Source organism: Malus domestica, chromosome 02 (assembly GCF_042453785.1).
Source record: "Malus domestica chromosome 02, GDT2T_hap1".
NCBI classification, from domain to species: Eukaryota; Viridiplantae; Streptophyta; class Magnoliopsida; order Rosales; family Rosaceae; genus Malus; species Malus domestica.
The window spans coordinates 9565002-9591361 of NC_091662.1; the positions used below are offsets into that span (position 1 = coordinate 9565002).

At 38.4% G+C, this 26360-nt stretch overlaps 3 protein-coding genes across 3 annotated transcripts; 1 reads left to right on the forward strand and 2 right to left on the reverse strand.

Annotated features, from left to right (window-relative positions):
* Positions 1-11354: 11354 nt before the first annotated feature.
* On the forward strand, positions 11355-14195 carry LOC103400529 (ammonium transporter 2 member 3-like). The gene is made up of 3 exons (XM_070810609.1): positions 11355-11963; positions 12853-13138; positions 13415-14195. Exons 1-3 carry the CDS (start codon positions 11355-11357, stop codon positions 13957-13959), a joined length of 1440 nt encoding a protein of 479 aa, XP_070666710.1. The 3' UTR covers positions 13960-14195.
* A 162-nt stretch (positions 14196-14357) lies between these two features.
* LOC103400537 (bifunctional nuclease 2-like) lies at positions 14358-17048 on the reverse strand. Its single transcript, XM_017324105.3, has 9 exons — positions 16675-17048; positions 16211-16423; positions 16061-16113; positions 15915-15971; positions 15506-15571; positions 15345-15416; positions 15080-15189; positions 14899-14990; positions 14358-14735 (listed from the first exon to the last, which is right to left on the reverse strand). Exons 1-9 carry the CDS (start codon positions 16934-16936, stop codon positions 14683-14685), a joined length of 978 nt encoding a protein of 325 aa, XP_017179594.2. The 5' UTR covers positions 16937-17048; the 3' UTR covers positions 14358-14682.
* Positions 17049-18801: 1753 nt separating this feature from the next.
* Positions 18802-23842, reverse strand: LOC114822779 (ankyrin repeat domain-containing protein, chloroplastic-like). The gene is made up of 5 exons (XM_029097928.1): positions 23680-23842; positions 19479-19555; positions 19186-19284; positions 18980-19087; positions 18802-18906 (listed from the first exon to the last, which is right to left on the reverse strand). Exons 1-5 carry the CDS (start codon positions 23840-23842, stop codon positions 18802-18804), a joined length of 552 nt encoding a protein of 183 aa, XP_028953761.1.
* Positions 23843-26360: the final 2518 nt, after the last annotated feature.

The following is a 26360-nucleotide window of genomic DNA, read 5'->3' on the forward strand; positions in this document are numbered from 1 at the left end:
CCGTTCATCATATATCGTACGGTTAGAAATTATTTTAAATTAAATATAAATAATATCTGACAAAAACTAGATGCACCATATATGATGAACGAACGAACACAATTTGAGAATCTTCAAAATCCTCATAAAAAAGATCTGGAGAGGATCCTCCTGGTTATTTAATACCAAAATAAAAATTCATGGCTATCCAAATAAAACTGTTGATTTTTTTTTGTTTTTAAATTAGTTGTCTAGATGCTAATCCAAGTCGATTCTCTAATGAATAAATGATTTACAGTCATTCAAACACAAACAATTAATGGTAGCAAAATTTGTAGGTTTTTTTAAATAAGATAATTCATGAGATTGACATAATTTTTCACTTTGTCTTTGACAATGAAAATCGATAGGAGTGGTACTCGACTTCATCCATCGTAAATCATTTTGGTTATCCTGTTAAAATTGTCAATATCCTCGTTAAATGAAATAGTTTTTTTGAAAAAACTAGCCTTAAAAAGATGGTCACATAGTCCTTCAAGTGATCATACAATAAGGATATTAACAAATTTTTCACATAATGATCAAAATAATTTATTATAAATAAACTCAATGACCATTTCTATCGATTTTTATTGTCAAAGTCTAAAATTAGAGGTTATTTAGAGACTTTTTTAACTGAAAAAACTAACATGTAAACTCGTAATTAATAAATATCATATGTGTGAACCTTTAAACGATTCACTGTCATTTGCGTCGCATGAATGTGTTGACCCTAGAAACTACAAAGCCTACGTGGCGCGCAGGCCGAGTAATTAATAAGCTAACTACGTCCTTCGGTGAATGCGGGGCGTGCCAACTCGTCGGCCGAGGAGTAAATTTGTTGATGTTGCGTTGGGTGCGCGGCTGACTTCTGCGTCTTGCGATTGCGGCCGAGAAAGGAACACGTCTCGGCCTCTTGGGCTCTCGAACCTGAAGACAAGGTTACTATTCTTACGAAGTTCAATATCAAATTCGGCTTTCAATGTGATGAATGTAATAACTGTAACACCTCACTTTGCCGAGAAGGCTGATGAGATGACCTCGACCAATAAGGGTTCAGAAACCCTTCTCGACCGAGACTTGGATAGGTAATCAACCGTTCTCGCCGCAGTACTGTTGATGCCAACGGAAGATACTGCAAGACCGATCGATTCTACGGTGACAGAGCTATCTATGCCGACTTAAGATATCACCAGTTGCTTCCACAGTGCTGTTGATGCCAACGGAAGATGTGTCAGCGAAAAAGGAAAAAGAAAAATCACAAGTTGTGAGAGTTTGCGCAGGGCAATTTTGTATTGATTTGCAGAGGGCTTTGAATGATGTGCAACCTCTTCTATTTATAGCAATGGCTCCCCCCAAGGTCGAGTTAAAAACCTACTCGGACTAGGTTTTCTTCCCCTGATCAGCATCAACTCGACCAGTCCTACCTTCACTAGGACTGTGAACCTAGTCCTTTACCTGAGCCGGATTTGCTTCCGGGTCCTGCCGAGACTCCTTATTGCACTAGGATTCGACCTCTTGCGTTATGACCTAGCCGCCCTAGGTTTGGAGGCCACGTACTGAACGATCCATGGTATTCTTGTCGCAAGGCCTTCCGGGCCGAGAATGACCCTACACTCGGCCCAAACTGTTATTTTGGGGCAAAACATAATGACAACAAAAACTGATGATGACCAAAAACTCAGGCATTGCCGTATTGGTCGGTTGAGTGGCAAAAAAAATGAGGCTCTCATGGGGGGCCAGCCTCGTCGACAAGCACTGCTAACCCGTTCTGCTATATAAAGTACCGAGATATTTTTCAGTGTAACTATTATATGGAGTGATACATCATCACATGTAGTTATATAAATTGTGACATATATGTGTTAAAAAGTTAATAGCTTAAAAAATAAAAATTTTCACCATTTACATAAAAACACATGATTTACCATCTGTATTTCTGTCACAACTAAAATTTTTTCATAAAGTACATACTCCATTTTATCTCTATCTGCTTGCTTAGCTAACATTCCTATGTTAAATGCCCTGGTACTTGAAGCTGGACACCTTAAAATTTCGGCCATCGGATATAAATGGTGATGTTATTTACACCTTTTTTTTTAATTTTTTTTAATTTTTTTTTATTTTAGATACTTCTCTTAATTTTTTGTTGTTGAATTGAATTAATTAAAGAGTACTAAAGAACATAAATTAATAAAAAATGTGTGGAGGGTAAACGAAGAGTGTAGATAACATCGTCCTATATATATCTATCTTCAAAGTATCTTCAAAGGAGTCAGCAAATTTTCTTCTTTAAAATTGTCATTTGCTAATTTGTTTGGTGCTTTCTTAGTCCCATCTTATATGAAAACATGCATCTGCATAGTTATTATTGTCAATGTGTACAAAAAATATACAAGAAATAAAATACTTGGCACCCAAGGCATTCTATCTAGGAAAGGTTACATCCATTAAGGATAAATAAGTCTATAAATTATATTTTTTTAACTACATCTATATTAAGTAATAACTTTCATTACAGTTATAAAATTGGTTTGGTCCCAACTGTATAACATTAGAGAGGTTTTATTGTACCATCTAATTGTTTTTTAAAACTATTTGACAAAAAAAAAATCATTTAAAAATACTGTTTACCAGCACTCTTCTCACTTGTAAGTCGGAGTTTATAGATTCGATTTTCGTAAAGTGCGACTTTCTTCTCACTTGTAAATGAAAGTCTTAGATTAAGTTAAATTCTCATGGATATTTATTATGTGACTTACCCCATTTCCTTCGCTCTTAATATAAATAAACGGAGAATACTGGCAACCTTTGCTTTGAATCTTTTTCCTTCTTCAAATGACACGTACCATTTTTTTAAACATATAAAATAAGATTTTTAATGCGTTTGGCTAATGACACATATAACGTTTTTGTTCCTTTTAACCTACGACAATGCTATTGTTAATTTTCTTGTCGGATCAAGGCAAGTGGGTTAGAATATGACACTATGGATACACTTGAAATTATTTCCAATACTAAAAAAATAAAGATATTTTCTATGTTGAGATGTTGAAATGAAACCGTCGACAAGATGACTAAAAGTGATGGTCCTGTCCAAATATGAGACCGTGACACGAAAGTTTTTTTTTTTTTTTCCTCTGATTATTCGTCACCGTTAATTATTTTTGGGCCTTAAAATTGACTTGGTCGAGTCCAAGCCAATAGCTCGTTTGCGAAGAAAAAATTTCATATGACAATCTCACGTGCTCATTCTTCCACATCCGCCGATGGACGTTTCTCAGATAAATCATATCTTATTTGATGTGCATGTTTTAGATCGTACAAGATTTTTAAGTACATTGATATTTTTATATTAAGGGAATGGAGAGTTCGGTCAAGCCACACAATGAGCAACCTAATTCGGTATCGAATTCGCCATCCACGAGATTCAAACCTAAAACCTCTGACTTTCAAGTAAAAAAAAATACTACTAGATCGTAGTACTGAGTGGTAGATCGTACACGATTTAAACTATGCGTAGTGATTGAAAGAAATTTAATGCACTTTATGGAACTCTCACAAGGATTTTACTATATTTTGCAAGCCCATTAGCTCTTTGGCCTGCTAAATAGGTGATGTCTAGAATTTAATTAGCCCGCTTGCTAGTAGCTATGACAAACGAGTCGTGTTTGTCATGTTTTGCGGCGTGATTGTGTCGTATTTATTATCTTAACAGATGATGTCATGTCAAACCCGTTATCTTAACGAGTTTCTAACAGATGACCTAATAAGGACCCAATTTGTTAATGGGTCGTGTCATTTCGTTTTGGGTTAACATGTCATGCAAGAACATGTCATGTCTAATATTTAGATATGACAAACGATATCTTATTGGGTTCTTAAACGATGACCGAATGACGACTCAAAACGTTAATGAGTAACCTGAAATCTATTATTTTCATGCCATTCTGTATCAGAATAGCAGATCGTGCAGGAAACTGCCAAACATACTTGCTAGTGACAATGTTTTAGTAGTTTGAAGCAATAAACTTGAAAAATGACCATGCATGGTTGTAGATAATTTTACGTCCATTCCCTTTCATCGTGATGACCGCTAGGTGATGTGTGATGATCTCATGTTTGTTGTTGTTACTTTCACACTTGGTTTTGTGAAGCCTTGAGAATGCCACAATGCATAACTTTGAAGCTATTTGCTAATTGGCATTTTTAATTCCTTGTCGGGGATTATTGAAATGTCTTTGACAATTGAAACGTGAATACAATATGTTGCTTAGAACAAAAGTTAATATATTTTTTTAATTGAAACAAAAGTCTATTATCTAGATTATGTACTCGAGTTTTGTTAAAATTGTTTTATAAATTTCATTATATTTAACCAAAAAAATTATGAAATCCCAATTATGATTGTTAATAGCACTATATTTTATTGATTGAACCACCATATATGAACGAATTAAGCTCTTATGCGATGGTTCATGGTGTGATAGAGATCAAATCTTTTACATTCATTTTATGTGTGACCTCTCTGTGGTATGTATCATTGATTGATATGTGTTAAATTTATAACAAGGTTAAAGACGGTTAAGTTTATTAATACGTGTTAATCAATAATGTAAGTCACACACAAAATGTATTAGATTTGAACTCAGTGAGATGACCCTATTCACCCAATCAATTGTCCTCTGATTCTCTCTTATATCATTATTTCTTCAAAAATTTATCTAAAAATGCAAGAAAAACTCAAATATTCATCTAATTAATCCCAAAATTTTTATGTACATTGTTTACTCTTTTCGGAATATAAGCAAATCGAAGATTACGAGTGCGGTTTCGTATGAATTTCAAATCTTAACTGATGTAACAATATTTTGTTTTTTCAAGTAGGGTGTAATGTCACTTACCACACATCTTGACATTATAAATTTAGTAAGTTTTGATAAATATGGTATTGTTGTTTAAGATGTGCCAGTGTCTCGCCTGGACGTGTGATATTGTTTATACTTTCGTTTATCTTACAAACAAAAGACCGTTCCACCCAATAATTTTTTAGCTAAAAACAAATTGTACCCACAATTTTGTTGTCTTTGTTTTTAAAAAATTAACTCTGTCAAGGTTGTCCATCATTCCGGTGGCCGGAAGACTTACAAAAGCCAACTCATTAATATGGTCAAAGTATTATAGATTGCTCCTAAACCAAATTAAATAATTAATTTGTGCAACTCAAAATTATTAATTATCCTCCAATTCAAAAAAATTAAAAATCATCCAGGAATTGTTAATTTCCAACTGACAAATTTTTTTTTTTTATTATTCGAGGCATATAACATTCCTTTGCTTAATACATCGATGGAGTGTACATGTCAACCACTCAAAACACGAAACGTGGACGACAAAACCGCTACGAATGGCCTCGATTGAATCTCCACCGTCTGATGATGAATTAACGTAACAACTCAAATATCATAAACCACTTAACAACCTTTTGCTTCGTCAAAATATCAAAATATTTCACGAAATAAATAAATAAATACAGAGAAGACAAATTGCAGAGTCAGAGAGGAAGAGACAAGTGTATGACGTGAAGAAAACCAGGGAGGCGTTTCTTGCTGGGTTTACATAAGTCTGGCTGCTGTGGGCAAACTGGAACTTTTATCTGCTGGGTTTGTGAATTGTTACAAATATATGGGAAATCTTTGCTGGGTTTACTCTGTTTTTATTTGGGGTTAAATTGTTTAACTTCTTCTGTACCATATTTTTGTAAAGCTTTGGCTGTGCCTATGGAAAAATCTTTGCTGGGTTTGCTCTGTTTTGGTTTGGGTTAATTAGATAAAGGGGATTCTTCTTCTGTATCATATTTCAATCTTTTTTTTTATTTTTGAGAATTTGGAGACAGATTATGGGTCAATGCATATCTAGGCAAGTGAAGAGAAGAGGGCTGGGTGGTGGTTCTTCAAGTTGTTCTTCTTCTGGAGGCAGCGGCGGCGGAGGCGGCGGTGCTGGGTGTGCAGTGGGGCAAGGATGTTGGAGCATGATAAGAGAGAAAAGGTCCAGGTTCTATATTGCTAGGAGATGTGTGGTGATGCTACTTTGTTGGCAGAAGTATGGCAAGTATTAATGAAACTTCAATTCTATTTTTTTTTTCTTTTTGTTTGATATTGTTTTAGTTTTTTTCTCTATTGTTTTTTATTTTATTTTCATGTTTAAATCAATGGAGGTTTTGCATTTTCATCAAATAGTAGATTTCATAAAGCTATATGTCTTCCCTTTTCATGATCATGAAATTCATGGTTGGCAAGGTATTTTCCTTCTTTTGATTATTCTTAATTTTATCTCAAAATTTGGAATATTTTTTGTTGAGAGAAATTAATTTTTTTCTATAATTTAAGTTACAAGAAGGAATAGTAATTCTCATTGTTCTAATCAATATTGCTACGCTCAAATTTACAAACAAAAACATATTAAGTTATATGTACAAATAAGTGACTGATTAGTATCGATTACCAATTAATAAAATATCTCGACTAATTAAGTACATAATAAATTGATTGCCAATTAACTTTTTAGACTATTAAAGGAAATCGAAACCCCAACTTAGAGACGTTTTTCATTATTAGGAACTCCCTAACTACGAGGTAGTTAAGCCATAGGCTGATTAATACAAAGGGTGGGCTAGGGTGGGATGTTTTTGTGCAGAAAGGTACCGTTTGGTACGCAGACGGGACGGAACAGGACGGGACGGGACGGAACAGGACATAACGGATGATGTAAATATTGAAAAAAATAAGGAGAAATTTTGTCATAAAATGTTATAAATTTGTGTTCCACGGATGTGGAACGGGTCGTTCCAGGGGGAAGAGATGGAACGAAAAATCAGCCAAATTTCGTCCCATGGGACAACCCGTTCCACAATTTTTAGGCGCACCAAACGTAGGATGGAACGGCTCGTCCCGTTCCGTCCCGTCCCGTCCCACGTACCAAATGATACCAAAGGGATCCTCTCCGAATCCGTTCCTTCTAATTCACAAAATTAGTGGATCCGTATCATTGAAATTTGATCAAACGGCTAAAATTATTATAACTTTTAAAATGGGCTCATGTTTGTAGTCATTAGATCAAATTTCAATGGCACAAATTTTCTAATTTGATGAATTAAGAAGAAGGAATCTGGAGAAGATTTCTTTCCTTTTTTGTGGGGAAACGACTTACCTATACCTTAGGGAATTTAAGACCCATGATAGGTTGTATGTTTTAATTGTCTGACATGACATTGTATCAATGGTTAAGGACATTGCCACTTTGACATCCTCCTTCCATGTAAATCCTCAGGCGGATGTTCGACCTGCCATCCTAGAATTTCTATCTTACTTGATGTTGATAATGAATCTAATATTGACAGGGGGGAGGGATCTTAGGCTTATATGTAAGTTGTGCTACTTCTTAAATTATCAACTGTTTTTATGGTGAAACTTTAACTTTTTTCATGGTATCAGAGCATGTTGTCTCACGTTCACGTGTGAAGCCTAACAACCACGCGTACTTCACGTCACCCCCTATATGTTGTCCACGTGTTAGCTTGAAAATTCGCCACACATGAGCAGCCGTGTTGATAATAAATCTCACATTAATGAAAAACTTATAATTAAGTTGAAGTACTCGGAATAGGATCATCTTTGTGGGGATCCGGATGATTAATCAATCATGTCCGTTTATCGTACATCGTGCGGTTAGAAATCATTTTTAAATTTTAATTTATAAATAAATATAAATAGTATCTAACGAAAACTGACCGCACGATGTACGATGAACGTACACAATTGATTGATTTTCGGATCTCCACAAAGAAGATCCGGAGATGATTCTTGTTTGAAGTACTTATATTGTTAATTAGTTTTACAGTAAAATTAACCCAACCTTCACTTGGCCTATCTTTAACTCCTGACCTATCTAATTAGCATCACTTGGTTTTCAATACACAAACCAATGAACTTTGTTGTGTGGCCATAAGAATCTTTTGTCAAGGTAAGTCCAAGCAGAATATACCATGGGCCATGGCTTTCTACGCTCCAGCTAATGAATCACCCAGAACGAGATAAAAGATGAAACAAAAATGAATATTCAAATGCAGAGACAAAATATTCACTTTAATTAATCATATAAATTTGCACCCAAAAACACAACATAATCGCATTAACTAATCATATGGTGTGCTTTAATTGTTACATTGTTCCACTTCTTGGAGTTATTTGATGTGTGGACTGTGGAAACAAGATAGTATCAAAATTTTTGGAGGTTTATGTACAAGTGAGAAAACAAAACACGACCTTGATCACACGAATCGGCTTCACAATTTTTATAACAGTTAAATTAAGACAGATGTCTTGAGGGCCGACCCTTACAGAGTTGATTAGGAATCGAACTTGAGTGAGTGTCGATTCCACAGCCTTGAGAACCATCAAAATTTGTGTCCACTAAAGAGAAAAGCGGCAAAACCATGATCGCTTGAACTGGCTTTACAACTTATTCACCGATACATCAAAACAAATGCCTTGAGAGCTTGCCCTTTTAGAGTTGATTGGGTACCAAAATTAGGCGGCTACCTGCTCGGCACCCTCAAGTAGCCTCAAAAATTCAGCACACTAAAGAAGAAAGAGTCAAAACCTTGGTCGCACCAACCAGTTTTGTAACTTGTTCAACAGTTAATCCAAGACAAACGCCTTAAGAACTGGCTCTTTTAGAATTGATTGGAAATCGAACTTAAGTAATTGGCTACTCCACATTCTTAGAGCAACTTCACCCCTAAAAAAATGTGCCAGCATCCAACCCATTTAATCCACTCAGTGAATAGTGATAGATCACAATAAACAGTAATAGGCAAAATGCATCTCCACCCCTACAAAATGCGCTGTTACCCAACCCATTTAAAATATTATTAATTTTTTTATAAAATAAAAAATAAAAAATTTGTTTTAATTTCGGATAAGATTTTTAACCAATCTCATCACGCCATGTGTCATTATCATAATAAAAGTATATGGACAAAAAAAGAAAGGATGAGGTTCTTGGTATTTTTTTTCACACAAAAAGTATATGAAAGCTTTGGTAGAAAGTGTTGAAAATATTGAATTATGGTGTAAGGTGGAAGATGAGGGTTTGGTATTTATAGGAATTAAAAAAAAAATGTATTTTTTAACAATTTTTAATTATTTTTTTATAAATTTTAATTTAGGTAATTAATTTGGACCATTGGATTTGAAAAATATTCAAATCCAACAGCCTATAAGTTGACACGTGGCCAACGGTCATAATTCAGACCGTTATGCCTTTTTTAAAAAAAAATTGGGAAAAAATGTGGACCGTTGATCTGTGATTGGACAGTCCAGATCAAAATTCAAATTCAAATTTTTTTTACCGTTGGAAATACAATAGCCAGGACCAGCCACATGGCCTCCCTATTGGTGAGCTGAGTGCGCCTGCGCAAGTGGGCCCCGGCTCTGGATTCTTGTCGGCGACGCGCGCCCAGTTGCGCGTGCTTCCTATGTACCTGGCGTAAAAAAAAAATTCAAACGGCCTATGACGCCACGTTGGCATCAACATGGCGTCAGATGGGCCAATCAACAAGTCTGTCGATTTTGGGCTAGCCTGTTGCCTGGCTTGGGCTAGGTGCCAGCCTATTAGGCTGGGGTGGAGTATAAATGAGGGAGGCCGGTCTATTTTTTGGATTGGGCGTCGGGCTATCAAGCCCCAATGGAACTGCTCTTAAGGAACCTCAAAGTTCATGTATAGTAAAAAGGAGAGAATCAAATCTCGATTGGACGAACATACTTTACAACTCGCACAACCATTAAATCCAAATAAGTATCTTGAGAGCCAACCCTTTTAATGGGGAACAGATCCTCTTTGTATCCCCTTTCATCTGAAACCTACGGACCTCCCTACCGTCACTCATCTTCTCCTCCCCCTTCCACCTCAATTTCCAGTGCATATTTCTCCGACCTTTAACCCCTCCCATTTTCTTCTTCTTTTCTTTCTCAAAGGTTTTGCTTCGTCAATCGCCATCTAAGAAGAAGGTAAAGATGTTGAGAAGAAAGAGAGTGAGAAAGTTGAAAATGAAAAGTGATCTCAACATCACGATTTTACATAAATGGTTGAAATTATTTGATCCACACGATCCAAATACAAAATATCTGAATAAAAAAAAATCATGTTCTACTTTAAGAACGAAAATCGAGTGATTATTATTGCAACACTTTTACCAACCCGACTAACCCCTTGGATTCACAAAACTCAAAAAAACGCTTGCGGCTATTCAATCAATATCTCTTTTTTTTTTTCAATTTGGTCCACAGGTCAAATCACATAAAACAAACATAAACTAGCGCCTAATTGGGTTAATTTAAAAGAAAACTAATAAAAAAAATTTAAAAATTTTGAGTTTTAATGATAAAAATAAAATAAAAGATAAAATGAATAATACCATAATTAATTTTTAGTGTAAAAATATAATTTTTCATTAAAGTAAACAGTGTCGGACCTTTAACCCCCTCCCATTTTCTTCTTCTTTTCTTTCTCAACACACCATCGAAGAAGAAGGTAAAGAAGTTGAGAAGAAAGAGAGAGTGAGAAAGTTGAAAATGAAAAGTAATCTCAATAGCATGATTTTACATAAACGGTTGAAATTATTTGATCCACACTATCCAAATACAAAATATCTGGAAAAAAAAATCATGTTCTACTTTAAGAACGATCATCGAGTGATTATTATTGCAACACTTTTACCAACCCAACTATAACCCCTTGGATTCACAAAACTCAAAAAGACGCTTGCAGCTATTCAATCAATATCTCATTTTTTTCAATTTGGTCCACATGTCAAATCACAGAGAACAAACATAAATTAGCACCCAATTGAGTTAATTTAAAAGAAAACTAATAAAAATAATTTGCAAACTTTGAGTTTTAGTGATAAGAATAAAATAAAGGGTAAGGTGAATAGTATCATGATTGACTTTTTAATGTAAAAATATAATTTTTCTTTAAAATAAACAGTACCAGAAGTTTTTCGTTAAAATTCTATTAATTTAATTTAATTGCACCCAAATTATGGTACAACCTCCTTACTGCTTCAAGAATTTCAAATTGAATCTGTAACATCAGCCAGCAATGAATGTTGTGTATATTCTTTGTACACAAAAATCCAAACCTGTAGATTGTTACAAAGTACAACAACATCAAGCAAAACTCCAAAGCTCAAAACTTTTTTTTATATATTTCCCTTGCTGGTAAGTTATTCCAAAATTTCAACAAACTCTCTCTCCTCTCTTCTTCTCTTTTCGATGAACAACACCGACGGTTATCCGCTTCTTAACGGCCCAGTTAATCTCTATCCGGACCAAGCGTCGCCGGAATGGATGAACAAAGGAGACAATGGGTGGCAGCTAATAGCAACCACCATGGTAGGCATGCAAAGTGTGCCTGGCCTTGTGATACTCTACGGGAGCATGGTGAAGAAGAAATGGGCCGTGAACTCAGCGTTCATGGCCCTATACGCTTTTGCCGCGGTCCTAGTATGTTGGGTCATGTGGGCCCACAACATGTCATTCGGTGCAAAATTTTGCTCAATTTTGGGAAAACCCGGTTTTGCCCTGAGCCAAAAGTTTCTCTTGTCGGACTACGACGGGCGTTATATTCCGACGGCCGACTATGTGTACTACCAATTTGTTTTCGCCGCCATTACTGTGATTTTGCTCGGTGGTTCCCTCCTTGGGAGGATGAACTTCTATGCCTGGATGCTGTTTGTGCCAATGTGGCTCACCTTGTCTTACACCGTGGGTGCCTTTACCATTTGGGGGGGAGGGTTTCTTGAAGAGCACATCATCGATTACGCTGGTGGCTTTGTGATCCATCTTTCTTCTGGTGTGGCTGGTTTCACTGCTGCTTATTGGGTAATTGATCTTGACACCCAACTCTATGCTTAATATGCCATACGTTATCATTAGTTATGCTTTTTATGCACAAACGAAATCGCTTACAAATTTTATCAAGAGTAGAACCGAGAAACACAAAATAGACAGTGAGCCGTAAATAATAAACAATAGTTTGGTGCATCTATATTCTTTGTTTGGTGCGCCTTCAGTTGTCTTTTTTATTACATGGTTATAACCAATTAGATTCTTTAAGGGAAGAGATTCCTATTATTTTTTTTTAAAATGGAAATTAGTTTTGGAACCCATTCTATATCGAAATTCAGTGATCCAACTGTCGATTTTCTAAGTCTCGATTAATATAAAATCTTTGCAAAAAATCAATTCAATCCGAAACCATTTGCCTATTTAATTCTCATAATGAAATTTCTATGTTTTTTAGAATATAAAGAAAACTATTGAAAATGATTTGAAAACTTTTGGGTTTTAACGATAAGAACAAAATAAAGAGTAAAGTGAATAGTACCAAGATTGATTTTTTAGTATAAAAATGTGGTTTTTCGTTAAAGTAAACAGTACCGAAAGCTTTTCGTTAAAGTTCCCTAGAATATAATGTTCGTTACTTTCTCTGGACTCAATTAGATACCTCAAATATTTCCGATTTGGCTAATATTTTGTTAGGATGATTTATAAGGTGCAACTTGAAAAATACATGATTCTGATAAATGAAAGTCGATGTAAGTGGGCCCCATAACTAATCTTCATTTAAAAAAAAATAGGGATCCCTTCTCATAAACAGCCTGTATAACCAATAACCAATTGTATTTGTGATATTTCACTTCTTTCTTTCGTATGTTTTTCGTGTTAGATTTTCCTGGCATGATGGAGTGGTATGGTGATGATCATGTAGGTAGGACCAAGGCAAGCGCATGACAGGCAACATTTTCCACCAAACAACATAATTCACATGTTGGGAGGTGCAGGCTTTTTGTGGCTTGGATGGACAGGATTCAACGGAGGATCTCCATTTGCGGCAAACATGATTGCATCTTTGGCCATTTTGAACACTCATATCTGCACTGCCACCAGCCTTCTGGTGTGGGTTTCCCTTGACATGCTGGGCTACCGGAAAAGCTCTGTGATCGGTGCGGTCCAGGGGATGATCACCGGCCTCGTCTGCATCACCCCTGGTGCAGGTAATCTACTCCTTGCTCAATTGACCAAACCAATGAAAACGTCCTCTCGTTGATCAAGTGGATTCTTGTTTTAAAGTCGAGCGTCAAACAATCTGACAACATAAGACGTCATATATCTAACAAAATACATTAACTTAAACAACTAAACATTGGTGTCATAAAAACAAGAACATGATGGTTAGGAATGTTTATGAACTGGGTTTTGATTTATTTAAGAAAGTAAAAAAACAAGAAATTTTGCAGCATTCCACCAATAATATGTACATGATCGAGCAGGGATTGTGGAGCCATGGGCAGCAGTAATAATGGGAGTAATGTCTGGCTCAATACCTTGGTACACCATGATGATATTGCACAGAAGGTCAGCCTTCTTCCAAAGCGTCGACGACACTTTGGGGGCCTTCCATACGCACGCAGTAGCCGGCCTCTTGGGGGGACTCCTCTCGGGCTTCTTTGCCCGACCCAACCTCCTCCGAATGATGTACCCGTACAATACATACGGTCCTGGTTTAATGTACTGCATCCATGATGGGAAAACAAAAGTTGGCCTCCAACAAATGGGGTACCAGATCGTTGGAGCACTTTTCATCATCGTATGGAACGCCGTTGTCACGAGCTTGATTTGTATTTTGATCAGCCGCATTGTTGATCTTCGAATGAAGGAAGAGGACCTCGACATTGGTGACGATGCTGCGCATGGGGAAGAAGCCTACGCTCTGTGGGGAGACGGGGAGAAGATGTCTACACAGATTCGATGGCAGAATCCTCGGATTCCGTCCATTTGCAGACGGCAGGAGCGAAGTATTGTACTGGAAATGTAATAAGTTTAGCAGTACCTCCCCGTTTTTTATCGTTCAAAGAATGCATGCAGCAACTCTCGTTGCTGGCTTCCATTTCAGTTCATCTTTTTGTTCTCTTGTCTGCAAAGTGCACATGTTCATACTGGTGAAGAATGTAGCTACTGGAGTACACGTGACATGAAATTTATGTTCGCGTCACACATCTTTTGTAATTTGGCGAAAAATAATGAGATAAACAAATATACTACGAATCCAAATTCAAGCGTTATGATTCAAATTACGAGTAACTTCTGTTGGAACACAAAAGAACAGCTATCGTTGTCAAGGATTCTAATACGCAAACTTTAGAGTCCAAAGAACGTAAATTTCAGTAGAAACATCCATTATCTTTTGAAAGAAGGAAGATTCTTTCGATTCGATTCAAAAAAATTTGGGCAAACACTATTGATCCTTCTTTAAATACAACAGTTTCGTAAGATTTACAGACAGTGGAGTTGTGGATATGCATCTCCAAATAAAATTGACCGCCTTTAGGGAACTCGATACACGATTAATATTTACATATTTGGGGAAAATTTCTAAGGTGGCTGTACATTAAATATTATAGAAGTTCCCTCGTCATCCAATAACTCGTAAAGGTTTTCCTTGCACCATAATCTTCACAATGAAAAGCTATGCCAGAGGTCTAGAAGGCATATTCGTAGAAGAAACGACTCATTAGATCGGAATAACCTTATATAGTGATCATGGCCCTTGAATTGACTTGCGAAGCTTGAATAGTTCGTCTCTCCATATGGCTGCAGGAACAAGTCGTTAATTTGCAAATTATCCAATAACCATATAAACATGAATCAAGCAATCCAAAGCAAGTTGATGAAATAAAAAACGATGGGAAATCATAACGTGACTTGGTAATTGTATATGTTAGAAAAGCAGTGAATTGAAGTCCTGATAAAATACCTGCATCTTTATATCTTTCCTCTTTGATAGCTTGATTGATATTCTTGACCAAACCAAGTTCTTGAATTAAAGAATCTGGGCCCTCTATAGCACTGAAAAGAATATAACATATGATCAGACGTACACAAAAGAATGATGAAGCAAAATAGAGGCCCCCAAAATACAATTCAGTTGGCGGTACCTGTCAAGAGATACGTCATAACAAGACTTTGTCTCGCGCCCTCCGCCCATCCCATAACTGATCCTCACCGCATCTGTTAAGACAATCTGTTTGTTTACATATATGGGTGCCTGCACATGGCAAGTGTCACTCGAACAGTCGAACTTAACAGCAATTTCAACAACACGATCATGCTTAAACAGAAAGTTTCTTCTTGCACATGAAGAAGCAGGAATATTTATTGACAAAGTATGAGCATTCGTGTTGATGAAGACGAGATAGATACCTTGCATCTATGTGCGAAATTTATGGCATCTGACGGGCGTGCTTCAACACTAAGAAAGCCATTTTCCCCTGGCTGCAAAACAGGAACCTCAATGTCAAAAGCTTGCTTCATTTTCTTTAAAAGATTAGGACATAACTCATCAGGGTTTTAACTTTTACCACCTTGCTTAAGTACAATCTGGCAAAGTAAGTATTCCGCACTCTTTCCGTAATTCTCACCATATTCACCTGGAATTGAAGAATTGACATAAATAAGACAATGATCTAAATGGTTTTACATGCCACCTTGAACTTGGAAATTTAATTTAGTACAATTAAAATGCAACACTACCCATTAGGGATCTGAAGACTATGGATGTCCTTTTAAGTCAGACAAATTACATACTTGCAGTCCTTTCTCAACACTCACTTCTAAATCTACTTATTGGTATCATTAGATTTCTTATGAACATGCAATAAACATAAGTGAGACTAGTGACTAGCTAAAGCAAGAAAAGGACAAACGACCAAAGCATTATCTTCGGCCCTTCAAAAAATAAACTTAATACATGGAAAAAAATTAGCTCCATACTTGATAGCCGAGTTTGTCAACGAGATTTCTCATAAAGTGAAATTGATCCGGGGAGTCCTGCAGCAAGACCGATTCTGGGATCAATACACATTTTACACAAGAAGGCATCAATGCAACCAAATGAATTACAAAGTTCATGCAGTTACCCCATTCTCATCTCCCCATTGGCCGTCTATGAGATTTTCGATCGCGAATTCACCTGAAAACAAAAACCAGATAACGAAATTTAATGACCGAGGATGTGTACTCCAAATTACATTCACATTCATTCGTATGACACGCATAACTTAATATACCTACAACAATTGGAAGCAAAAAGTCTCCATCACAAGAAATCTTCAGAAAAATCGTCGGACTTTGGAAACGCTGGACAAAGTTTCGGCCTAACGTATCGAAAAAATGATGTTGTCGGCTGGCTCGGACGGAAAAGGGACGCATTTTACCAGATGACTGCCATTTCGTCTCTTCTTGAAATCCTCGCCTTTGCATACGGTAGTGAGATATAGTTTCTGCAGTAATTAAACACAAATAAACAATTTAAAAGACCTAATCACACTCAATTAGCATCAAATTACTCCACTTTAGGACAAAATTGCAGAATTTAGGTAACAAAGACTTCATCTTTCGGACGAAGTAGCAAGAATTTCAACAAAATAAAATCAAAATCAATTCGATAATCACGAATGCATAGAAATGTCCGTATCCGTAGATTCATATAAATATGTATATGCATGCGATGAGAGAGAGAGAGAGATGGGACCAGAGAGAAGGAGGGAAGCTTGAATGTAGTCGAAATCGTGATGATCGTCGGCATTGCTGGATCTGGAGCGAGAGGAAGAGTTGCAGCAGGTAATGCGGAGCGATTTGAGCGAACGGCACCGTTTTGGTGATCTGATAAACCCTAACCGAACCGTGCAGACCAAGTGGCGCGAAGAGGAGGAGGAAGAAGAAGAAGTGTTTGGAATCGGACGGATGGCAGCTAAGCGATCCGGGCCGTGGCATTGAGCTCTGGCTCCGAGCATTGTACCAAACAAAAATATCAACGTCTGATAGAGAACGGTAGGAGAGAGAGAGGAGAGAGAGAGTTGAGCTTAGCTTCGGTTTCAACTAGGCGCTTTCATATTTCATTTGCGGCTGCGTTTTTAAATCTTTTTCTAATCAATGTGATTAACGAGTTTAATTAATGATTAATTATTTTATAATTTTGTTCTTATCCTCCCTCTTAGAGACATGTCTCCCCGAATAAATTAACTCAACTCGATCGTTTTCCGTGGGCCTGACAACATTATCTCTCGACATGTCGACTAGCATAACAAGTTTATTTAGGTCCTTTGAGGAAGGGTCCCTATTTTTTTTTTTTTAAATGAAGACATCATCTTAACCATTAGATTTAATTTTAATGAAATTCTATGGTTGATGTTAAATTACAAGCCACATAATTTCATTAAAACCAAATCTAACAGTCAAGAGGGTGTTTCCAATTTTTTTTTGAAAATGGGAATTCCTTCCCTTAAAGGTTTCCCAAGTTTATTAATGCATAGAGGGTCCTTTTTTTGGACGAAGATCCTCCTCGGATCCCCTTTTGTGGGGAATCTTCATATCATGGTCGTTCATCATACATCGTACGGTTAATTTTTGTTAGGTACTATTTATATTTAATTTTAAATGATAAAATTTAAATGATTTTTGACCGCACGATATACGATAAACGGTTAGGATATGAGGATCCTTAAGATCCCCACAATTTGAATTCGGATGAGATCCAAATCTCTCCTTTTGACCCTTAAAATGGTACAAGCCCAAAAAATGGTCGAGAAAAGTTCCAAGAAAGGTCAAGGTCGAAAAAAGGAAAAGAAGTCCAGGGCCCAATGAAATTATAAAGGAATAGCGCTATGGCCGATCACTCACCAATCTGAATGGACTAAGTAATATAAAGTACTTTTTGACCAACATGAGCACGTGGACAAATTGACAGCTTTATGGTACAAAGCTTTAAGAACAGGCCTACTCAGATAGCAGCTTAGGCCATGTGTCGGTCATCAGCGAAGATAGAAGCCTTGGATGAGACGTAAAGGTTGCCAAACCATTGCTAGGAAGGAACACTGGTGACTAGTCAAGGTTGAGCTTGTGTTCGGTACACGTTTGGCTAGAAAAACTTGTAATCCCGACTGAGTTACCATCACCTCAACATAACATGTCAACAAATATACGAAAGAATAGCTAGGATGCATCCTACATAGGTAGCTCATTTAATGGCAAAATAATAAAGTAGGTGAACCCATAACCTTTTGGACTCGCTAAGGGCCTATTCAGATTGTGACCGAGCGCTTCTTGTAATCATTAAATTAATATATCCCGAGCACTATAGTGAATGTAACCCAATTTTGAACGGTGAACAACTTAAATCTTGAGTCCATTATTTCACTGCTTTAAACTTGAACCCATCAAGAGTTAATTGTTCTAATTTGTTAACCTCCAAATTTTGAGCCTTGACAAAGTTCGATAAATATTTAGCATGGCAATTACATGTCAACACAACGTGACATGATTGATTAGCTCGTAATTACATACAATTACAAAGTTAGTAAGAAAGCCAATGACTTTGAGATTCAAATGTTCTCCTTTCGATATTCCGGTTGGCATTTTTGAAGTTGTAACAGTATCGGCTCGCAAGTGGGACTGCTGCTGCTGAAACTTCGATGTAAAAGTTATGGCAGATCAAACCGTGGTTTGCCATTATCATTTGGCCAGCTGAGACACAGATGAGGCGGATACGCGGTTAGAATATCAACCCGTTAATGCGGCTTCGGAAGAAGCTTCAACAGCTTAATTAGCTCCTGCAAGAAAGCAGACGACTTGCAATCAATTATCGTAATATACGCAGATCTTACGGTTCCACATCAAGGAGATGAGAAGCATTATATAACAGAAGAATTTTGATTGCTTGACTGGAAGCTGTTCCGACGGCATAATGCATCAAGGTGGCGCCATCCTGGTTTTCACCATAAACATTTGATTGGAACAATAATCTTCACACCAATACCAAACTGGATACAGCGATACACTAGGTGAATTTTATCACGAACAACTGGATTAGCTGATTCTCTCAAAAGATAGTTCGTGATGGCCTGGTTTTTCCCAAGAATTGCTTTGTGAAAAGCGCTCCAACCATCCTGGAGAAGAAATGAACCAAATCTCAAATCAGTATCGAAAAGCCAAGAACAATATTCTGCATTTAACATTCTAATGTAAAAGGTAGCCATTTACATACCTTATCCACGACATTGATATCAGCATTATGTTTCCATAAAGCATCCATAAGGTAAAATTCTCCTGATGCAGCAAGAGTATGCAGGGGTAGCCATTTGCTCTGAAAGAGTTTGCAAACACTTTATAGTTGACAGCTTCAAGTTCATCAAATTACAATTACGACAATGTGATTACGTGAGGGGACAGTCGTCTCCGTGCAAATTTACATAGGTGGTACAACATTTAAGGTTCGATTTCACTGAGGTACAATTTCTTAACCATGTAATGATGATCATAAGAAAAGGGGACACTTGCAGAGGTAGCAACAGCTATATCAGGTTTTCGCTTATTAAGCAGAGCCTTTTCCTGTTTCGAAAGCAACTTACGGGGTCCTATTCATCCAAGCAACAAACAACATCTCACAGACCATATCAAATAAATAAAACCACAAGAACCAATTCAAATCCCACCTAAAAAAAAGTTATCCACGCCGAAAAATCGGCTAAAAAGAGAGCTTGAACACTTGACTATCATCTAAAACATATAAAGAATTATACCTTCCCACATTATCCTACACCTACACACCAAAGTTCTCTACTTTTCCAATAAAACTCAAAGCTCACATTTGCAATTTAAATTTGTTGATGCACAAAACCGGAGGGTCTTGGGATAACGTAAATCCGGCCGTGAATCTGCAAGAAAGTAAAGAACACAAGATGTATCGTGGTTCACCCCAATGTTTGGGCTACATCCACACTGATGTTGATATTGTTTCACTATAACTGTATGTATGGATTACAGAGTGTTGTTGTGTTTGTGAGGGTATTGCCCTCTGTTGGGTTCACAGAAGAAGAGAGTTGAGAGAAGGATGCTCTGAATATAAGAGCCTCTGTTTGGGGATGTGAGGCTTGAGGATTGTGAGGGTGAGGGGTCCCTTTTATGGACTAAGGGTTCCTCACTTATTACATATTTGCCCATTCATTTATTACATAATTACACTTGAGTCCCCCGAGTATTTATACGACGTCTAAATACGGAGGCCCTAAGTATGGTACAAACAGTAATCCCCCAAGTCTTTAGTCAAGAGAGTCTTTTGGCTGGAGACTTGAAATTCAGTCCATGTGTAAGCCAAAGTAACTAGATGTCGTCTAGAACTGATACTCGATATGAGGCGGTGCTCAATGTGAAATGATGCTCAACTAGAAGTAGCACATGTTGTGAGGCTGCTTGGCTTGTGGCTTATATTGCCTTGGTTGGCTCGGCTTGTGGCGTTGAAGGTGAGGGAGTCCCTTTTATAGAATAAGGGCTCGCTCCTCAATACATAAATGATGGGCTAGAATTGATGGTCGCGGCGAGGCGGTTGCTCAACAGGCAGCGATGCTATCTAATGATGGTGATGGAGTCCCTTTTATAAAATAAAGGTTCACTCCTCAATACATGAATAATAGGTGCTTTCTAATGAAAGTGAGGGAGTCCCTTTTATAGAATAAGGGTTCGTTCCTCAGTACATAAATAATGGGCTAAGTCCCCCAAGTATTTTTCATGAGGCCCAGTTGCGGAAGCCCAATATATGGTACATAGTGTAGTCCCTCAAGTTTTCAGTCAATAGAGTCTGTTGGTTGGAAACTTCAAATTCAATCCATGTATGGGCCGAAGTGGTTGTTGTTCGGATGCGGTCTTGGTATACCATGCATTGAAGCTTTGTACGTGAAGCTTTGAAGCTGGAGCTTTAGTAAATGAAGCTTTGAAGCTGGAGCTCTGTAAATGAGGCTTTCGAAGCTGGAGCTCTGTAAATGAAGCTTTCGAAGCTGATTGACATAAGTGATGCTTATGAATGTTTATGTTGATAGTCATGAGTGATGCTCATGGATGTTGACATGAGTGATGCTCATGAATGTTGACATGAATGATGGTCATGAATGTTTATGTATGATTGACATGAGTGATGCTCATGAATGTTTATGTATGATTGACATAAGTGATGCTCATGTATAATTTTTGGAGTACTGAACGTACTTTTGATCACCTAGTTGGTGATAATAGCGACAGTCTGCCGAATAATTTTGGAGTACTGGACGTACTTTTGATCACCCGGTTGGTGATAATAGTGGCAGGCTGCCGAATAATTTTGAAGTACTGGATGTACTTTTGATTACCTAGTTGGTGATAATAGCGGCAGGCTGCCGAATAATTTTGGAGTACTAGACGTACTTTTGATCACCTGGTGGGTGATAATAACGGGTGAACCTTAAGTGGAGGGATAGAGGTTGGAGTATGAAGTCATACGGCTTGGCTCTTTTGGGCATATGGGTCTTCGCCCTCCACATAACATTTTAGCCCACTATTTTGGGCTTGCCGTATTTTTTTTTTTTTATGATTACCCTCTGGTGGGTTTATACAGATGTCTGCAAAAGATAAGAAAAGTAAATCACATCATTTAAAAAAAAACTGCTGCAGAAGGTGGGTATGAAGATGGTTGGATAATGGGATAGCATGTGCAGCTGGCAGTTGCCGGGGGGGGGGGGGGGGCGCAGGACCTGCTCGATGGGTCGTGCCTATAATTCCCTTCTCTGCAATCATGCCATCACCATCGTAATTATTTTTGCTTCTTTTTATCTTTTTTTGTTTTCTGCTTTTGCTTTTGTTTCTGTTTCTTGTTTTCTTTTTTCTTTTCTTTTGTTTTTGTTTCTTCTTTTCTCTTTTCCTTTCTGCTTTGCTTTTGCTTTTGTTTCTGTTTCTTCTTTTCTCTTTTCTTTTCTGCTTTTCTTTTGCTTTTGTTTTTGTTTTCTATTTTTGCGACATGTGAGCACATGACTGCACCCCTAGGAGTTTGATCATTGGTCGGTGCTTGGTTTCCCATGCCCGGTGGCAAGTCTGTAACCGGATCCGTACAAATGACCTTGATGTAGCGGAGCATGTCGAAGATGTAGCGGAGAGGAACGAATATGAAGAAGCCCTGGCGGTGGATTAGAACAGAGAGGAGGTTCCAGACGATGCACTGGATTAGGGTCCGACCCGGCTGGTTGAACCGACCACCTGCTTTGGAGCAACCGTCCACCGGCTCGCTTTATCCCTAATTGAATCAACATCCCGATCTTCCACTAGCTCGCATGAGTCAATGAAAATAGTGGCCTTATCGGGCTTGTGCCTTAAACAGAGCAGCAAATGCGCTCTCTCCAACTCGGACCTCGAACACCCTCGTCGCAACCCAATCAAAGCATAGTAATCCATATTTCATGTTTCCCCCGAAGCCACCCTTTGCTTCTATTGTTATATCTTGGTCGTCAGCAAACACAGCTTCCCTGGAATCTCCTTGTACCTTACGTTGTGCTGCTTCCACGCCGGCCATAGCAGCTTCCGATCCTTCAAGATGGAGTTGTACAAAAGCTTCAAGTGCTCCAGGTCATGTAGGCAATCTGCCCCGTTGCCCGGAAAGCAGAGGCGAGCTACATGTAGCGCTCTGCCAGGAATCCATGTGGAGCTCCGCGGCAGTCATCCATAATTTTGGAGAAGTGGTGGATTGCCTCGGAGTAAAGGCATGCGTCGAGGGCAGTGATTACGGTGGTTCGGCGGTGGAAGATGAGCTTAATGTGGGTAAGGAGATGGGTAACGGTTTCAGACTCGAGTAGCATCGAGGCGAGGCGGGTGCGTTGGCGGAAAAGAGCATGTCGTTGGAGAGATTGAAGATGGACAAAGAGAGCATGTCGTTGGCGGATGAGACCCAGTTCTAGGGTTGCTGATTTTTTAGGGGGTTTTTTTTTTTTATTGGATTGGGGAATTTCCTCTCATCCTCCTCCATCATGAAAAGAGTGATTGTAACTGACAAATGATGGTAGAGAGAAAGAGAGTGAGAGAATTTGTGGTCTCTTGTTTGAAAAGGTCAAAGAGATCAGAAGCAAGAGCAAGGCAGAGAGAGTTTTGGTTGTCTCTTGGGTTTGCAGATTCACAGTGGTGTGTGGTGATGTCTCACAGTGGTGAGATGAAAAAATGAAAGAGAACCAACATAGCTTTTCATGTCGATTCCCACAGATGGCGTCAAATGTTGATGCACAAAACTGGAGGGTCTTGGGACAACGTAAATCCGGCCGTGAATTTGTAAGAAAGTAAAGAACACAAGATGTATCGTGGTTCAACCTAATGTTTGGGCTACATCCACATTGATGTTAATATTGTTTCACTATAACTGTATGTATGGATTACAGAATGTTGTTGTGTTTTTTAGGGTATTGCCCTCTGTTGGGTTCATAGAGGAAGAGAGTTGAGAGAGGGATGCTCTGAATATGAGAGCCTCTGTTTGGGGATGTGAGGCTTGAGGATTGTGAGGGTGATGAGTCCCTTTTATAGACTAAGGCCTCCTCACTTATTATATATTTGCCCATTCATTTATTACATAATTACACTTGAGTCCCTCAAGTATTTATACGAGGTCTAAATACGGAGGCTTTAAGTATGGCACAAACAAAATTCGAAAAAAATCACAATCCCATCCAAAATTTCAGTACAAATAAGCAATTACCTTCAGATTTCTTAACGCTAGGCTCATAATTCCCACTGTTAAAGAACTCTGCAACATCCTCCAATCCCTTCCCATAAACTGCCCACCTCGGATTCTTCGGCGCAACTCGGTCACTCGATTTCACACCATCCCCTTCGTTCTCCTTCACCTCCTGTTTGTTCATTTTAACTTGTTGATGCACAAAACCGGAGGTCTTGGTACAACGTAAATCCGACCGTGAATCTGCATGAAATGTAAATAACACAAGATGTATCGTGGTTCACCCCAAGGTTTGGGCTACGTCCACACTGATTATGTATTTATTTGAGGGAATAGAGAGGGAGAGGGTGAGAGCTTCTGAGAGCTTCTGAGGGTGAGAGAGGGGATCTCAGGCCTAGGAATTGTGAGGGTGAGGAGGCCCTTTTATAGAATAAGGGCTCATCCCCTAATTACATATTTGCCCTTTCCTTTATTACATAATTACATTTAAGTCCCTCGAGTATTTATACGAGGCCCTAAATATGGTATAAACAGTAGTCCCCCAAGTCTTCAGTCAATAGAGTCTTTTGGCTGGAGACTTGAACTTCAGTCCATGTGTGGGCCGAAGTAACTAGATGTTGTCTTGAACTGATGTTCGATGTAAGGCGGTGCTCAATCTGCAATGATGCTCAACCAGAAGTAGCACATGCTGCGAGACTGCTCTGCTTGTGGCTTATGTTGCCTTGGTTGGCTCGGCTTGTGGCGTTTGAAGGTGAGGGAGTCCCTTTTATAGAATAAGGGTTCACTCCTCAATACATAGATGATGGGCTAGAGTTGATGCTCTCTAATGATGGTGAGGGAGTCCCTTTTATAAAATAAGGGCTCGCCCCTTTATAAGTAATGGGCTAAGTCCCCCGAGTATTTTTCATGAGGCCCAGTTGAGGCCCAATATATGGTACATACTGTAGTCCCCCAAGTCTTCAGTCAATAGAGTCTGTTGGCTGGAGACTTCAAATTGAATCCATGTATGGGCCGAAGTGGCGGTTGTTCGGGGGCAGTATTTGTATATCTTGCACTGAAGCTTTGTAGTTGAAGTTTTGCAAGTGAAGCTTTGGAGCTAGAGCTCTGTAAATGAAGCTTTGGAAGCTAGAGCTTTATGTAAATGAAGCTTTTGAAGCTATAACTCTGTAAATGAAGCTTTTGAAGCTAGAGCTTTTGTAAATGACGCTTTTGAAGCTAGAGCTCTGTAAATGAAGCTTTTGAAGCTGATTGACATGAGTGATGCTCATGGATGTTTATGTTGATTGACATGAGTGATGCTCATAGATGTTGTCATGAGTGATGCTCATGAATGTTAACATGAGTGATGCTCATGAATGTTGACATGAATGATGGTCATGAACGTTTATGTATGATTGTCATGAGTGATGTTCATGAATGTGATTGTCATGAGTTATGCTCATGAATGTTTATGTATGAATGACATGAGTAATGCTCATGTATAATTTGGAGTACTGGGCGTACTTTTGATCACCTGGTTGGTGGCATGAATGGCTAGTTGCCAAATTAGAGTACGGTTTGTACATCTCATCACCTGGTTGGTGGCAATAGCGGCGGGTTGCCGAATAATTTTGGAGTACTGGGCGTACTTTTGGTCACCTAGTTGGTGGTAATAGCGGCAAGTTGCCGAATAATTTTTGGAGTACTGGGCATGCTTTTGGTCACCTGGTGGGTGCTATTTTGGGCTTATGGGCCTTCGCCCTCCACGACATGCCAGCCCATTAATTTTGGGCTTTGCCGTATTTTTTTTTTTGGTATTATTACCCTCTGATGGGGTTTATATAGATGTCTCCGAGAGATAAAAAAAAAATTACATCATACATCTGTCAAAAAAGTAAATCACATCATTCTGGTGGGGTATTTATTCCTTACTTTTGCGTTCTGCTTTTACTTTCTGCTTTTACTTTCTGCTTTTCTCCAGACATCCATTTTCTTTTTCTTTTGCCGTGTCTTCCACTTCTTTGTGGAATTAACAATTCCACTAACACCTTTTTCTTTCTTTATTCCTTTCCTCCATTTTCTTCTTCTTTTGTCGTGCCCTCCATTTCTTTTTAGGTGCAGAATAGTCTTCCATTTCTTTGTGGAATTGTTTACAATTCCACTAACACCTTTTTCTTTCTTTATTCATTTCCTCCATTTTCTTCTTCTTTTGTCGTGCCCTCCATTTCTTTTTAGGTGCAGAATTTTCCAACTTTGTGTAGGACCTTCTCCAAAATTAATGAGATGATGATGATAACAGCACATACACCAGCAACAGCCCAGGTGGGCTCCTCACCGGCTCATGGATGTGGAACTTGCTGCTTCAACCAAGAAAATGGAAGGACTGTGGCAGGCGGCGACATGCCAAGATACGAGCCCAGAAGGTTGTACTGGAATCGAGTTGGGGTGCTTCACCATTGTCTCTTGCCATGACCTTGGGGTTGGTGGGCTGCCGACACTATTGTCTCCTGCCATGACCTCGTGGAGCTCGACGATGTTAGGGTGCTTCACCATCCTCATCACGGAAATCTCCCTCTTGATCTGCTCCGTCATCCCCACCTTAATCATCTTCTCCTTCCCCACCACCTTCATTGCTACGTTCTTCCCGCTAGGCAGGTATCAGGCATGGTAAACCTTGGCGAAAGTGCCGTGACCCAGAAGACGGCCCAACTCGTACTTGCCGT

Excerpts from the sequence above, each read along its gene's own strand:
- LOC103400529 (XM_070810609.1), top strand. The coding sequence starts at position 11,355 with ATGAACAACACCGACGGTTATCCGCTTCTTAACGGCCCAGTTAATCTC. Across the intron at positions 11,964-12,852 it reads GTTTCACTGCTGCTTATTGG|GTAGGACCAAGGCAAGCGCA; the intron begins GTAATTGATCTT and ends ATGATCATGTAG. Across the intron at positions 13,139-13,414 it reads CTGCATCACCCCTGGTGCAG|GGATTGTGGAGCCATGGGCA; the intron begins GTAATCTACTCC and ends ATGATCGAGCAG.
- LOC103400537 (XM_017324105.3), bottom strand. The coding sequence starts at position 16,936 with ATGCTCGGAGCCAGAGCTCAATGCCACGGCCCGGATCGCTTAGCTGCC. Across the intron at positions 16,114-16,210 it reads TTTGCTTCCAATTGTTGTAG|GTGAATTCGCGATCGAAAAT; the intron begins GTATATTAAGTT and ends TTTTGTTTTCAG. Across the intron at positions 15,190-15,344 it reads ATTTCGCACATAGATGCAAG|GCACCCATATATGTAAACAA; the intron begins GTATCTATCTCG and ends TGCCATGTGCAG.
- LOC114822779 (XM_029097928.1), bottom strand. The coding sequence starts at position 23,842 with ATGAACAAACAGGAGGTGAAGGAGAACGAAGGGGATGGTGTGAAATCG. Across the intron at positions 19,556-23,679 it reads TAGCGTTAAGAAATCTGAAG|GACCCCGTAAGTTGCTTTCG; the intron begins GTAATTGCTTAT and ends TTGGATGAATAG. Across the intron at positions 19,285-19,478 it reads ATATAGCTGTTGCTACCTCT|AGCAAATGGCTACCCCTGCA; the intron begins GCAAGTGTCCCC and ends AAACTCTTTCAG.